Source organism: Mirounga leonina, unplaced genomic scaffold, assembly GCF_011800145.1.
Source record: "Mirounga leonina isolate KUSES-001 unplaced genomic scaffold, KU_Mleo_1.0 Mir_454, whole genome shotgun sequence".
Classification (NCBI taxonomy): domain Eukaryota; kingdom Metazoa; phylum Chordata; class Mammalia; order Carnivora; family Phocidae; genus Mirounga; species Mirounga leonina.
The window spans coordinates 17,647,799-17,662,135 of record NW_023270763.1 but is presented as its reverse complement, the minus strand read 5'-3'; the positions used below and the strand labels follow the sequence as shown (position 1 = coordinate 17,662,135).

Genomic DNA, 14,337 nt, shown 5'->3' with positions numbered 1-14,337 from the left:
CACTCAGGGTTTATACCCAGCAATTTGCTAGGTAAAGGGACCCACCATCTCCAGCCCTGCTGATGCTGCTAGATTGTTCTCCAAGGTGCTCGTACCAACATACCTTTTGATAAACTTTCTGCTCCTCGGCCCAGGCACAAAGGTGCCTCTTCCCTTGTCTGTTTCTTCCAAATAATCTCTGCCCGCTGACATCCAGCCCATCCAGCCCTCTCCCCGGGCCTCCCTCCCCCACCTCTCCAGTCGGGCCCCTTACTAGCCTCCCTTGGAGAGCAGCCGGCGCTTTGGACAACCAGCCAGGGCAAGGACCTTGGCAGCAGGGACTCCAGAGGCCAACAGCTGCAGATGGAATCCCGGATTTACCACGTTGGCTGTGTGCCTTTGGGCAAATCGCTTCTCTCTGGGCCCGTTTCCCCACCTGTGAATCGGGATACCCCCAGTAAACCGCAAAGAGGGGAATGGCAGTGATTAAACGAGACAAGCATGGCAACATGGCAGGTGCTTGAAGAAGTTGTTACTATTGCCTTTCAAGCCCACAGAGGACGCCGACAACTCTGTGCATTCCTCTGGGCTACTTTGTTGTATGCAACAGAAACCCCAAGTCAAGCTGGTTGAAGACAACTGGGAATTTATTGGCCCACGTAACTGGGAAGCTGGAGGGGGTTTCTCGCTTCAGGTGTGCCTGGATCCAGGAATTCGGACTCCAACGGGAAGCTGGCCCTGTCCGCCTCTGGACCATTCTGTCCTCCACATCACCTTCATTCTCGGGCAGGCTCTCCAAGTAGGGGCTCTAGGAATATAGTCGTCCAGTTTACCAACTGCCATGAACAAGAAGAGCTTCGCCTTCCAGACACTTCCTGCCCAAATCCCAGGGCCGGTCCTCAGGGGCCCGGGTTTAGGTTACGTGCCCAGAGCAGAGCCAGTCACAGTGACCGAGGCATCCACCAGAAGCTGCTCAGAGTGTGGTTCCCGGAACAGAGCTGTCAGAAGCCTCTGGTAGCTCCTTTGAAACGCAGACTCTCAGGCCCCATCCCAGACCTACTCATTTGGAATCGGCATTTTAGCCAGACCTCCAAGGGAGTCATCTGCACACCAAGGTCAGGATGGCTGCACTGCACATTACCTTTCAATTGCCCGGGGTCCAGTCCGTCCCCTTGTTTTAAAGATGGAGAAACTGAGGGCGGGGGGGGGGAAGCTCTAGGCATCCACACGGCACCCGGGGCTCCCCCCGGCCCTGCCCCCCCATCATCCCAGCTGCGTCCATGGACTGTCTCATGGGGGGATGCACCAAAGCCCAGAAGTGGCAGCCTGGGTCGGACATGCCTCACGCCCGAGTGCCAGAGCCGTGTCCCTGCCACCATTCGGCCACTCCCAGTCCCGGGTCAGGACCTTCCAGAGCGCAGCGGCCCCGGGGTGGGGGATGGAGACCCCCAGACACACACACAGGCTCGTGCATACACACACTCCCACACGGGCGCTCGGGCACAGCCCCCCCTCACACGGACTCTCACCCACCAGGCCCCCCAAAAGCAAGAGCGCTACAGACCACGTCAGCCTTTATTCTACTGCAGAATAGGGCTGGGGCCGGGGTAGTTCATTCTCAGGCTGCGTCAGAAGGTGCAGTGTTGGGGGCACACAGGCTGGACCCCAAAGTGACAATAAGTTAGGGGGAGAGTCTCAGACTGATCTCAGGCTGGAGTCAGGGCGGGGTGCCACTGGGACCCCCCAGAGCCCTGCCGGCTGCCCAGCTCAGGGCTCCCAGGAGAGGTTGGTTCCAGGACAGGCATGGCTTCATGCTGAAACAACAGGGCAGGGGAAGGAAGGGGTTTCGAAGTCAGGAGGTCAGCAGGGCTCAGAGGGCTCCCCGAAGGAGTCAGAGGATAGGGCTGGGGGGGCGGGGCGGGGCGGGCGGGGCCTCTCACCGGACCCTCAGTTAAGCCCCTACAGATTCTCATAATCTGGAGCTCCCTCTTCCTCTTCGTAGTCCTCCTCCTCCACCTTCTGGGAGCTCAGGATGGCTGGGAGGGGAGGGAGGGAGGTCTTCAGCTCACAGACCGTCCCGGTCCCCCCTTCCCCCCACCCCCTGGCGGGCTCCCAGAGCTTCTGCCACCCCCGCCCCCCCATCCCCTCCCCCAGCCCAGCACACACCAGGCTCGGTCCTAGCCATGGGCGGCAGCTCCTGGGACACGTTCACATACTCCCGGCTCCCATCTGCAGGGGGCAGAGCAGAAGGGGGGGCGGCCACGTGGAGGGTGAAGAGAGCAGGACACTCAGAAAGAGGGCCACAGCAGGGTGGGGGGGGGGGGACCCCAGAGGGCACCGGCCACTCACCCAGAGACACGTCTGCACTCTCCTCGCTCTCGAGGACATTCACATAATCCTCCCCCGACTCCACTGTAGGAGAAGCAGGGCCCCCAGCACTGTCACCCAGGGCCCCCCTGAGCACAGACCCCCACGGCGTCCCAGCCCCAAACCACCCCCCCCCCACAGATCCCAGAGGCCGCCCCACAGCCAGCCCCAGGGGGGCCCACAGAGGCCTTTGTGCCAGCACGAAGTAGGGCAACCTGGCCAGAGCTGATGAGAGGGAGTGGGACTGTGGGAGAGGGCGGACGGCAGGCCCCGGCGTGTCCCCCCGGAGAGCGGCTCGGCGCCGAGGCTTGGGGTGACACCACGAGTACCGGGTGCTGTTGCCCCCCTGGCCCTGTCAGCACCTGTCGCCATGGGTGCCATCTTGGCCTTTAATGCGCACTTGTTTCCCCACGAGGGGGGTCGTGGATGAGGCAGGCTTTGGAGCCAGAGGGCCCAGGTTCAAGTCCGGCTCCGGCGCTCACAGTCATGTAACCTCACACGAGATACCTAACGCCTCTGGGCCTCGGTGTTCTCATCAGGAAGAGAGGGTGGGCGACGGCCCCCGCCTCCCAGGGCTGTTGTGAGAACTAATGCAGAGAGTATCGAAAGGGGGCCTGTCCTACGGTAAGTGCCGCCGAGTGTCTGTTAAATAAATGATCCCTCTTGTCGTACAGTCGGGACAACCGAGGCACAGGAGGGGGAGAGATGGGCTCAACAGCACCCGGGCATTGTGGGGTTTAATAAGTTAACACACGAAGCGCTCTTAGGAGGGCAGGTGGTTGGCCCCCGACAACGTCGGCTCTTACCCTCATGCTGCCTCCTGAGCTGGAGGGAGGGACGATGAGTCCATGAATGAAAAGAAGCACTAGCACAGACGGCAGTGGGCACCCACACGGGCAGAGGAAGCCAGGGTGGAACAGGTACGGAGAACGAGGACAGGGACGGAAAACCAGACACGGAAGGCAGCCTCTAACAGGCAGCGTGAGACCAACATGAAGGGAGAAAAGCAGCTCAAAGGAAACCGAAATGATGCCGGAAGCAGAAGAAAACTTCCCAAACCCCCCCGGCTCCCACAGCAGAGTGGCTATAATCAATGTCCTTGGAGAGCGACAAGCTGACGCGGCCTCCGTGAAACCAGACAGGAGGCTATGAGAAAGGAACACCAGAGACCAAGAAAGAGCTTCCAGTGGGAGAGACAAGAGAAGAAAAGTGAAGTCAAAGAAAGCGCGCAGGCAATAAAAGGGAAAGACAACGGAACAGGAAAGAGGCCAGAAAAAGTGAGGAACTCAGAGGAGCTGAGCAGAAGTCCACCCTGAGGGATAGGTGTTGGAGAGAGAGAGAGGAGAGGCGTGGGGGGGGGGGGGCGGCGAGCGGTCAGGGGAATCGCGGGACAGGGAAGCGCGAAGGGGTCGCGCCCAGAGTCGGGAATGGCTGGCTCACTGGAGAAGGCGCTGTCTCGGAGGCCAGGGTTGCTGGGCACAGGAGCCAGTGGCACAGCACTGCTAGTGGCTGGCGTGCTGTCGGGAAGCACCTCCCTGAGGGGCAGTCGGGGGGCGGGTCAGTGAGGGCCCCCGGGCCACGGCCCCCTCCAGCCCCCCGACCCCCGGCCCCGGCCTGGCCGCTCACAGGTAGCCCTCATTGTGATAGTCCTCCTCCTCGTCCTCGTCCTCGTCCTCACAGGCGGGCTCTGGGGTAGCGACACGGCGATCAGCGGGGCCCGGGCCAGGCCCTAGCCTGCCTGCAAGCGGGGCACCTGGGGCCCCAGACGTACCCTCGTTCTCGTAGCTTGCCACACTGTTGGCTTCAGAGAGCGAGCAAGAGGGAAGCTGGGTCAGCTCGGGTGGGATCCATCCCCTGCCCAGCCCCAGCCCTCTGAGCCCTGGCTCCGCACTTACCACCAGCTGAGTCCGGCCGGGAAGATAGCATGCGGTGGGGCTGTGGGGACCTCCTGGCAGTCAAAGGTCAGAGGTCATGCCTGGGTGGGGCTCTGGGGCAACAGGGGTTGCAACCGGGAAAAGAGACCCCCCCCCCCGCCAGTCTACAGAGGTGAAGGGGGGAAAGAGGGGGAATTTGGGAGCGGGGATGCCACTTACGGGATAGGGAGCAGGTCCGGCTGGCTCAGGGGTGGGTAGGAGGTAACAGGAGCGTAGGAGGTGGCTGATGGCCAGGGCACGACCGTGGCTGAGGACACAGGACCAAGCTCAAGGAATGAGACCTGACATCTCGCCCCTGTCCTCACGGAGGCCTCCATGGACAGACTAACCCCATGAACCGTCCCATGCCCTGGACAGGCCCTAGGAGACCCATCTCCCTCCCCGTCCCCAGCTCAGGTCAAGGCCATGTGGGCAGCCACTGGGGGGGGGGGGGGGACCTGAACAAAGGCACATGTTCTCTCACACACCAAGGGACCCTCTCCCCTATGCCCGAGGAAGGGGACCCTCTGTACTCACGAGGCCGTTTGAGCACAATGCTGCTTGGGGTCAGGCTGGAAGGAGAGACACAGCTTGGTCAGAGCCCGGAGACGCCCCCAGCTCCCGTCCCAGTCCCCGGGGCCACACAGGGCCCACGGGCCACTCACCTATCAGAGGCCGCAGTGTCATAAGAGCCTGGGGAAGAGAAGACAGTGAGGCAGGACGAGGGGTGACGGGGAGAGGGCGGGAGTGCAGGGCCCTCGGGTCCCAGGCACGCAGGGCAGAGTTAGGGATGGCTAAGAGGGAGCGAGGGGTCAAGGAGGGCCGGATACCCCTGCAGCTGTGCCCCGGGCAGCCCCCACTCACCGGGCAGCTCCCTGCAGCGCACGCACAAGGCTACAGCCAGCAGGGGCAGCAACAGGAGGCCCAGCACGCAGGGGATGAGGACGACAGCCTCCATCTGCGGGAGAGAGCTGGGGCCCACCGCCCGCCCTCAAGGGCCAAGCCGCTGCACGGTGAGGGCTGGGCCAGCGGGGGTGCGGGAGCCCAGTGGGCACCAGCCTGGAAGTCTGGGTGGGGGGCAGCTGTGCCCTCCTTGGGCCCTCCCTGGGCCCCCTCCCCTTGCTGGACGGCGCAGGGGGTCAGCGCTGGCTGGGGAAGACCGGAGATCCCAGGGCGGTCCGGCCAGGCTCTGGGCTGCCGGTCACCCCTGCGCAGCCCCTGCGCCCCAGCCCTACCTGCCCCTCGGCTAGGCGCCTGCTGTTCCCCAGTGCCTGCCCGCCTGCGGCAGGAAGCTGTGGTGAGCCCCGACGAGGGCAGGAAATCATCGGCCCCGGCTGGGTGCGCCCGCCCCCTTCCCACCCCCACCCAGCCAGTGAGGAGGGGGAGGAAGAGGCCTGAGGAGCCACCCCCAAGGCCCTCACAAGGGGTCTGCTGGCCTCCAGGACAAGGAGCAACTCCCACCAGGAGAAGGAGGGCAAGACACTTAGAGGCCAGCCAACAGCCACAGCCTCCACAGCCCCGGCTCCAGGCAGCAGCCAGGAGGGAGGCCCTGGGAATTCGGGCGGGGGGGGGGGCGCGGGGCAGTGCCCACCCCACCTTACCCTGGCTGGCCTGCCAAGAGGGGCGGGCTCCAGGGGAACCACGGGCGTGACTCACGGTCACACTGAGCTAGCTCCCTCCACGCTCTTGTTCGCCCGGCCCAGGAGGACAGGGATTTGCCGAAGGTCCCACAGGAGCGACCCCACAGCCCCGGGAGTCCTGTGCCTAGGGAGGGGGCATCCCCGGCAGCCTACCAGTCAGGGGTCAGTAACACCCAGAGAGACTCAGGCAGGCACTCGGGCTCTGGCTACAAATTTTATTCAGTTACAAATAGCACCAAGCCCCTGGGGCTGCTCCAGGGGAGGGGAACCCCCCTCCTGGACCCGCCGCCACCCCAGACCCACCACCGCCCCCTCCACCCCCCCGCCCTTGGCTGCTGTCTGTGTAGTGTGTGGAAGCTGGAACGTGGCCCAAGGCCACTCCTAGAAGCTGGGCCAGGCCGAGGGTTTGGGCCTGGGCTCCTTCCGGGTGGGCCCAGGCCAGCGGTGGTAGGTATGCAGGCTGGTGAGCAACGGCCCCTCAGATGAGCACACTGGACACGGGGACCCGGGTGGAGCGGCCTCGCTGGGGCACCACGATTCGGTCGTCTGTTGGCCCTGCCTCACGCAGCAGACCTGCCGGGGGGAGAGGTCAGAGCCAGGGCTGGATGGACAGAGAGACACAAAGCCAGGGAGGGGACCGAGAGGCAGTGGAAAGTGGACAGGGCAGCAGAGCCACCAGAGCTGGGGGCACGGTGGGACGTCAGCTCGGTGGACAGGCAGACCCAAAGCTGACCGTGGGAAGGGCTGTGGGCTGAGAGAGGCCGAGCACACAGGCCGGGACAGATGGACAGATGGACAAGCAGGTAGTATCGTGAAGTCGGGTGGGGAGCCACGGGCGGACAAAGGGAAGGCCCCACTCACCCTGCACATGCAGCTGGGCCCACCGGCGGTCCCCCTCGATGAAGATGGCGGTGCCCAGGAAGGCGGCCCCACCCAGAGCCCCAACGAAGGCGCAGAGCATGAGCGAGAACTGCAGGGCCCGGAACTCGGACAAGAAGGAGGGTGGCCAGTTCCGGCGGAGGTGGTCGGAGATCTGCAGGGAGACAAGAAAAGGAAAGTCAGGAGCATGAGTCACGGAGAGGGATCCCCCGAGCTCCAGAAGAACAAAGAAGTCAGGGACCAGCAGAGAGGGGTGGTCTGGAGGACCAGGGAAAGCCCCGTGGCCTCACTGTGGAACATGCAAAGACGAAACGCTGCCTGCCTGGCTGACGGCCCAAGGTGAGGGGGGAGTGGGGCCTGGCACAGAGCACAGACACCTCACTGGGGTCAGCCCTTCCTGCTAAGGCAGCCCCAGCTCAGGCCGGGGGCTGGTGTCAGGAACACAGGGTCCCCCGATCCCCACCCCAGGCCCACCCGAGGGGCGGTGCTCACCAGGCCAATGAGGTAGGGGCTCCCAGCATCGCCCAGCAGGTGGGACAGCACAATCTGGAAGGCCTCGGCAGTGGAACGACGTGTGGGGATCACCACGTACTGGGGAGAGAAGGGGGCAGAGTGCAAGGACAGGGCCAGAGGGAACCCCAGCTCAGGGATGTGAGTGGGGTGAAGGCCCAGACTACAGGCCCATCTGGGGCTGACTCTTAAGTCAGTCTGGGTTTGGGTTTTGAAAAAGCGGTGAAGGCTACAAGGAAGGCAAGCGAGGCCTCCTGCCCCCACTCCTTGCTCCCGTCAGCCTTTGGGCTAACCCTGCAGTGACCCACTTACTTACCAACAGGATGTCAGCTACAATGGCCCAGTTCATGGACAGCAGTGTCTCTCCAATAAAGATGAAAATCTGGGGGGATGGAGGGCAAGACCAGGGTGGGGGGGTGGGGGGTGGTCTCATCACAAGAAGACCGAACACATGGAGGGTATACTGCGTACTAGGCCCATCTATTCACTAATTTAATCCTCAGAACACCCCTGTGAGACAAAGCTATTATTCCTATTTGACAGATGATGAAACTGAGCACAGAGAGGTTAACTTGCTTGCCCAATGTCACACAGCTGGGAAGAGCCAGAACTAAGAATCAAAACCAGGCATTCGGTTCAAGTTGTCTCCAAACCACCACCTTGGTTGACCCCAGTCTTGCCCCAGTGCACCCCAGTCCTACCCCAGTGCACGCCAGACCCAGAACACCCCCTTTGACAGCTGCTGGCTACTCACATAGGTGGCCACGATGCTACCACGGGCACAGGCAAGGGACAGGAAGAGGAAGGGCGCGGAGCCCAAGAGGCCAGCAGCACAGACCAGTGGGTCAGCCCGGGGGTTGGAACGGCGGAGGCGGCGGCTGATCTCCACGCCCAGGCCCACACCCAGGACCCCGGTCAGGCAGGTGATGAGCCCAAAGATGAGGCTGGGGGCAGGGGGAGGGGCATGGGGGCCAGTCCCTCTGCCTGCAAAGCCCCCTTGCCTCACCCCCACAGCCTGGAGAAGAAGATGGTCCATCCCAGCCACCCTCACAACTCAGGTCTATCCAGGACCCCATGGGTCATAGAGCTCCAAGAGGAAGAAATCAGCCCATCCATCACCTATTTCCCAGCCCAGGAAACTGACACTGGGACAGGAAGTAGCCTGAGTCTGAATCAATGACTCTCTCCACTCCATCCCCTGCCACCTGCAGGCCACCTAGCCTCGCCCCCATCTGGTACCTGTCAGAGGAAGAGCAGGAGTCTCCAGGAAGGCAGGGTGGGGTCTCCCCCAAGACCACACGGGAACGCAGCAAGAACGCAGGAGCCCAAAGGGCCAGGGAGCCCGTGACAAAGGCCACAGCCGTGAAGCCAAGGGAAGAGAGGATGAAACTAGGACTGCAGACAGTTGGGAGGGAGGAAGTCAGACTGACACTCCTGAGGTGTCAGGGTAGGGGACCTCTCCTCTCCCTCCCTGGCTTATTTTAGTAAGGTCAGGACACTAGCTATGGAAGCCGTCTTGGCTCCCCCGGATCTGAGCCTGTAATTCAAGCAGCTGCCACAAGGGGGCAGTGGTGACTGAACGCCTGGCCTTGGGGGGCCGGCCAGCGGACAGAAAACCGAGACCAACCACTCTCCTGTAAACCTCAAACCCAACAGCAGGGCCTCCCCCAGGGGACCTCAGATGTCGGGCTAGAATGGCACTAAACTCACTTTCTTGCCAGAGCCCTCAGATCTGCCCACCAGGAGGTGGGGCTGAGGGGCGGGGAGTCCGAGTGGCGCTCCACAGCTCCCCTTGGCGGCTCCCGTACTACCAGGAACAGCAGCAGAACAGCCACCACCCCTAGACCTGGAGTCACCTGGGGAAAGAGTGGGCTTCAGGACAGGCACAGACAGCGACACACTGAACCCCTGGGGCTGGGAGAAAGTGAGGGTGTATAAAGGCAACTCAGGCCCCAAGGCCTCAAATCCCTGGCAGCTATCTGCTCACGGGCGGGCACTGAGCCTGCATTCCGAGGGAGGGGCAAATGCCACCAAGGGCGCCTGTTTCTGCAAGCCTAACTTCTCCCTCTTTGGTAACAGCGCCCTAATTTCCTTTTGGGAAACGACTCCCCCCACTTCTCTTAATCCATGCGGTTCAAACAGGGCGGGGTTTGTAGCCCAGACTTGGCCGACAAGAGTCATGTTAACCTCCCTGGCCTCCGTGATTGATTCAGTGCCGGGCATGTGACCCACGTACATCTAATCAGATACCATCCAGGACTATTGCTCAAGGATCCAGGGTGCCGAAGTTTCTAAACGGGAAGATAAATGCATGGAGCTTTCACTTGCTTGAGAATGAAATTAATACAGAGGAAAGTAGAGCTGAGAAAAAGGATGACTGAATTCCTGTGATGAAGTGGGAGTCCTGGATCCAGCTTTACCTGAAGCTCACCCTGGGACTCTCCATTACAAGAGCCATCAGAGTCCCATTTGGGGGCTTACAGTTTTACGGGGCGCCTGTCTCCCACAACCAAGAGTTCTGTCTAGCACATGGCTCGTGGTAAGGGCAGCCAGGCTTCCTACACAGGCTTGGCAGAGTGAACGCTGCCTTAAAAGGGGTGGGTATCTGAAGGTAAGAAAGGGAGAATCGATGAGAACATTGCTGACCTTCCCCCAGGCTGTGTCCACACTCACCCGCAGAGCCCAGTGCCAGTCCCCGGCCACATCCTTGACTTTGGAGCCTGCAATGTAACCCAGACCACTGGGGAAAGGGGATGGGAGAGGAGAGGGGACAGCTGGTCAGTCCTGCCCCACGCCAGGTCCTTCTGCCTCCCGTGCTCCGCCCCCCGCCCCCCGCCAGGTCCAAGGCCCACTCACCTGCCCACCGGGATAGCAAAGTAGAACACACTGAGCATCCGGCTCCGCTGGTCTGCCACGAAGAGGTCAGCGATGAGGGTGGGCGCGATGGTGGAGTAACTGGCCTCCCCAACCCCCACCAGGCCCCGGGTCAGGAGGAGCAGCCAGAATCGCTGGGAAACGAAACATGGGGGAGGTGGCACCCCACCCTGCAGCAAGCCTCCCAGCCTCCCTCGCCAGCCAGCTCTGGAGAGGCGGCAGGGATGGCGGGGGAGGCCTGAGCTTGACAGACCTGAGCCTGAATCCTGGCTCCACTACTTACTAGCTGTGACTTTGAGAAAGCAACTTAACCTCTCTGAGCCTCAGATTCCTCATCTGCAAAAGGGGGAAAATAATAACTTGCTCACATAACTATCGCCAGGATTGGACAATACAAGTTCTATTCAACATGCTGCACCCAGGAGGTGCAAAATAAATCTTGACTTCTATCACCCAAGACACCCCAGTGGTGAATAAGGATCTTAGGCAGAGGTTTGTCTACCAAAGACACCTGAGGCTAAGGACAGGGTAGGATCACCCACGGAGAGTACGTATGCAGTGCCTGCAGCTAGGGACAGACTTCCAGGGCAGAGAGTAGGAACAGAGGAGGGCGCAACACAGCAAAGAAGCAATAGCCGGGGAGGCAGGAGGAAAACCAGAAGAGTGGCATATGCGGCATCACTGAAGTCAGAAGAGAGTTTCCGGAAGGAAGAAGGGGGTCAATAGAGCCAAAGGCTCCTAGGAGATCTAGCAAGAGCAGGATTAGGAAGTAGGAGCTCCATTTAGCAACCAAAAGGTCGCTGTTGACTTTGGCAATGGAGTGGTGGGGGCAGGTTGGCCGGCAGTATTCCGGGGTGAGTGGGAGGAGAGGAAGTGCAAGCAAAGTGAGAGCCTCTCCCTGGCTGCTCCTTCACCCAGACTGGAGCTGGGTCAGGGGGGTCTTGTGGGAAGTCTGACGAGGAAGGAGAAGAAGGAGAACAGATAGTCCAGGTAAGGTCTTTCTGTGGTACAGAACTGTGAGTGCTGAGGTGTGGCGTAGAAGGAGTCAATGGTCGGGGGAAAGGGGGTGAGGGACAAAAGAATGTTCTAGAAGACCAGGGGAGAGGCTGGGGTAGGCAGATTAATTCAGGCAAGCAGGGGATATAGGATGGCACGGACCCGGGGAGGTGCAGAAGCTCCCCAGGCCCAGGCTGCAATGATTCCAAAGAGCAGCAGTGAAGACTGATGGGTAGTGGGGGGGCCTCACCTCTCTGGGGATGAAGGACGACCCCAGTGTCACCAGGGACCAGAAGGCAATGCCCCCGCACATGAGATACTTCCGATTGTACCTGTCACCCAGGTAGCCAAACACAGGTGCCAACACCATGTAACTGGAGATGAACACTGAGGGGAAGCAGAGAGTCACAGCCCGGCCCCAGGACCCCTGGCCCACCCTGACCCCAGCTCAGGGAGGGCAAGGGGGCCAGGATTAACTCCCAACCCTGAAACTACCAGAGCTTCCAGCCAGAGAAGTCCAGCCCCATCTTTGGCATCTTTCAAACCTTCCATCGTGGAATGAATGGCTGACCCATCACTTCCTCCCATCCAGCCAAGAACAAAATCCAAACTCCGGACCATGGCCCGCGAGGCGCTACCTGATCTAGCCCCTTCCTACCTCTCCAATCTTGTGCTCATGCACTCTCCCTTCTCTGCATCCCGGTGGCCCCGCTGCCAAGCCCAATATGATCTTCGGACTTTTGGCACCCACTGTCCTCCCGCCTGGAACATTTCTCCTCTCCCCTGAGTGTCAAAGAACCTTCAGGTTCCAGCTCAGATACCTTCCCGACCCCCACGTATTCAATCTCTCTTTATCACAATTACTCTGTTTTCTTTTACAAAATACTCCTACCAAAAAATAATCTCATTACTAGTTTAGGTTTTTAAGGACTGGTGCCCTGTCATTCCCAGTAGAATGTCAGCTTGTCAGCTCCATGAAGACACGGGCTTAGCCTGTATTGGTCACGGCTGTGTTTCCATCACTGAATACACGGCATCGCACAAAACAGGTGCTCGGTAAACATGCGTTGAATGAAAAAGGGAATGGCACTGCCAAAGACTTACTCCTCCTCTAACTCAACTTTTTAAAGCTTTGCAGACCTTGATCTACGATCCCATTCTCGTTCCTCTAGACTTTGCCTTAAATACCTCGAGGTCCTTTTTCTGGCCTGGGGCAGAGCAAAGAACCCTTCGAGATCTTATCTCAAACTCCTCTCCTCTCACTTGCTGTGTGACTCCGGGCAAGCCTGAACTCTTCTCTAAGCCTCAGTTTCTCTATAAAAATGTAGACAGTACTACCTACTTTTCCATAAAATAATACCACCACCAACTCTTTGGCTGATGGAAGGATTAGATGGGCGTAAAAGGTCTTGGCCAAGTTCTGTGCATGTTATCACCTCTTCCTCCAGGGCCTGGCACAGAGTAAGTGCGCAGAAATGTTCGAGAAGTGAATGAAGGAAAAAAGGAAGGAAAAGAGAATTTGGCCTTGGCTTTGCCTCTCCCATAAATCCCAAGGTTCCGAACAAGTAAAATTCAACTCTCCCCATTCCAGACACCCCCTTCTGCCATTATTTATCGGGTGTCTACCATGCTCCCTACACAGTACCACGTACTTTACAGGCATTAATTAATTTGCATATAATCCTCACATCAGCCCTCTGAGGTGCTCTGGGTTACTACTGGTTCCATCTCACCGACAAGGAAAGTGAGGCTTAGAGAGATTGAGGGCCTTGCCTAACATCACACTAAGCGGAAAGCTGAGATTTAAACCCAGGTCTGTCTGAACCATTACACTAAACTGACTGCCTTTTAAAATGTGGTATCCTAACCGAGCAGGACAGCCCAGAGCAGAAGAAGGGCCATCTCCCCGCTCCACTAAATCTGGCCACCCTACCTCTATTAACGAGGCCCCAGGCATGCCGGCAGGTAACCCCATTTGGGGCAGAAAAGGAAGAAAAGCTACTGTGCCCGAAAGGGACCTCCACTCACCGGTCTGGATGAGGCCAGAGCTGCTGTCTCCGATGTCGAAGAACTGCTCAATGTCTGGAAGAACGCCTGGTAAGAAGACTCGGGATGGGCTCGGCGAGGCAGCCCCACCTCCGGGACCCCCCCTCCCTTCCCCTAGTCTGACGTCCCTCCCAGCAGTCAGTACCAGCCACCGTGAAGCGGTCCATGTAGTTGAGGAGGTTGATGTAGCACAGCACGGCCACTATGAGAGCCGAACGGCCCGCAGACAAGCCGGTGATGCGCTGCAGCCCCTCCCGGTCCGGGACCTCGGGATCCTCGGACTTCGAGTTCCCCAGGGACCCCGGTAACCCCGGGGTGCCGGGCACGGGCCCGTCGTCCGTGTCATCCGCCTGGCTGAGGAAGGGCGCGGTGTCGGACCCGGACATGGTCCCCGGTCCTACCGACGATCCCACCTGCGAGGGGAGGAGGCTGGAGAAAGGAGGAAGGAGGGAACCCAGGCGAGGGAGGTGCGCCCAGACGCCCGCAGGTGCTTGCCCGGAAGCACGGAGCACGGCTGGGATGGAACCCGGACCCTGCCTGTCATGCCTCCCCGTCCCGGCAGACACAGCGCGCGGCGAGGGACGCCGGGGACAGGAGCGGGGTGGGGAGGGCCGACGCCCCCTGCCCAGGCCCGGGCCTCCCCTCACCCCTGGTAGGAGCCCGCTGCAACCACGGTCGCTCAGCCCCGCCGCCGCACTACAGCCGCCGCCATGTTGTCCTGGAGCCGGTCATGTGACGCTGGAGCCCCGGGGGCCGACACCACCTCGGGCAAGCCCTCGACACGTGACCGCCGCCCGACTACGGAGGCGCGGCGGCCGCCGGCTCCCCCGTCACGTGACTGCCGGCCGGTCGCCAGGGCAACCGGGGAAGGTCCCCGAGCCGCGCCCGTTCCGCCTGCGTTCCCGCAGGGAGTCGCGATGAACCGGTGCAGTCGCCCAGCCCTCCGAATCTCGGCTTGCTTATCTGCAGCTCCCACTGGGCACACTTCTTATCAAACGAGATCAAACGAGATAATGGAATCGTAAACGGTTCTGGAAGTAGTTTATCTCCAGACATGCCAACGATCGGTTCTCGCTCTCGGCGATTGCCCTTCCTCGGTGTCGGGTTTGGGCTTCAGACACGCTCAGGAAGCG

At 60.5% G+C, this 14,337-nt stretch overlaps 2 protein-coding genes across 8 annotated transcripts; both read right to left on the bottom strand.

Moving 5' to 3' along the window:
- Window positions 1–615: 615 nt before the first annotated feature.
- Window positions 616–5,812, bottom strand: LAT (linker for activation of T cells). 5 transcript variants are annotated; one of them, XM_034989012.1, is made up of 12 exons: window positions 5,124–5,812; window positions 4,925–4,952; window positions 4,797–4,831; window positions 4,440–4,527; window positions 4,242–4,294; window positions 4,118–4,147; window positions 3,973–4,033; window positions 3,787–3,881; window positions 2,329–2,391; window positions 2,146–2,208; window positions 1,920–2,015; window positions 616–1,793 (listed from the first exon to the last, which is right to left on the bottom strand). In XM_034989012.1, exons 1-11 carry the CDS (start codon window positions 5,215–5,217, stop codon window positions 1,939–1,941), a joined length of 687 nt encoding a protein of 228 aa, XP_034844903.1. In that variant the 5' UTR covers window positions 5,218–5,812; the 3' UTR covers window positions 616–1,793; window positions 1,920–1,938. The 5 variants fall into 5 exon arrangements, with proteins under 5 accessions (XP_034844903.1, XP_034844902.1, XP_034844901.1 ...); XM_034989011.1 differs by having other exon boundaries at window positions 3,973–4,147; XM_034989010.1 differs by lacking the exons at window positions 616–1,793; window positions 1,920–2,015; window positions 2,146–2,208; window positions 2,329–2,391 and having other exon boundaries at window positions 2,422–3,881.
- A 379-nt stretch (window positions 5,813–6,191) lies between these two features.
- On the bottom strand, window positions 6,192–13,939 carry SPNS1 (sphingolipid transporter 1 (putative)). Of its 3 annotated transcripts, none has more exons than XM_034989005.1 (13): window positions 13,852–13,939; window positions 13,350–13,617; window positions 13,187–13,252; window positions 11,409–11,545; window positions 10,145–10,296; window positions 9,962–10,028; window positions 8,999–9,144; window positions 8,528–8,683; window positions 8,043–8,232; window positions 7,605–7,670; window positions 7,271–7,369; window positions 6,761–6,932; window positions 6,192–6,472 (listed from the first exon to the last, which is right to left on the bottom strand). In XM_034989005.1, exons 2-13 carry the CDS (start codon window positions 13,588–13,590, stop codon window positions 6,378–6,380), a joined length of 1,587 nt encoding a protein of 528 aa, XP_034844896.1. In that variant the 5' UTR covers window positions 13,591–13,617; window positions 13,852–13,939; the 3' UTR covers window positions 6,192–6,377. The 3 variants fall into 3 exon arrangements, with proteins under 3 accessions (XP_034844896.1, XP_034844898.1, XP_034844897.1); XM_034989007.1 differs by having other exon boundaries at window positions 13,187–13,240; XM_034989006.1 differs by having other exon boundaries at window positions 13,350–13,926.
- Window positions 13,940–14,337: the final 398 nt, after the last annotated feature.

Bases quoted from the DNA above. Each gene is read 5' to 3' on its own strand.
- LAT (XM_034989008.1), bottom strand. From the start codon at position 5,217: ATGGAGGCTGTCGTCCTCATCCCCTGCGTGCTGGGCCTCCTGTTGCTG. The intron at 4,832-4,924 runs GTGAGTGGCCCG...CTCTCCTTCCAG, and splicing joins GACACTGCGGCCTCTGATAG to CCTGACCCCAAGCAGCATTG. The intron at 4,148-4,241 runs GTAAGTGCGGAG...CGCTCTCTGAAG, and splicing joins CCGGCCGGACTCAGCTGGTG to CCAACAGTGTGGCAAGCTAC.
- SPNS1 (XM_034989005.1), bottom strand. From the start codon at position 13,590: ATGTCCGGGTCCGACACCGCGCCCTTCCTCAGCCAGGCGGATGACACG. The intron at 6,933-7,270 runs GTGAGCACCGCC...GTCTCCCTGCAG, and splicing joins GCCCCTACCTCATTGGCCTG to ATCTCCGACCACCTCCGCCG. The intron at 6,473-6,760 runs GTGAGTGGGGCC...TCCCCCCGGCAG, and splicing joins GGCCCAGCTGCATGTGCAGG to GTCTGCTGCGTGAGGCAGGG.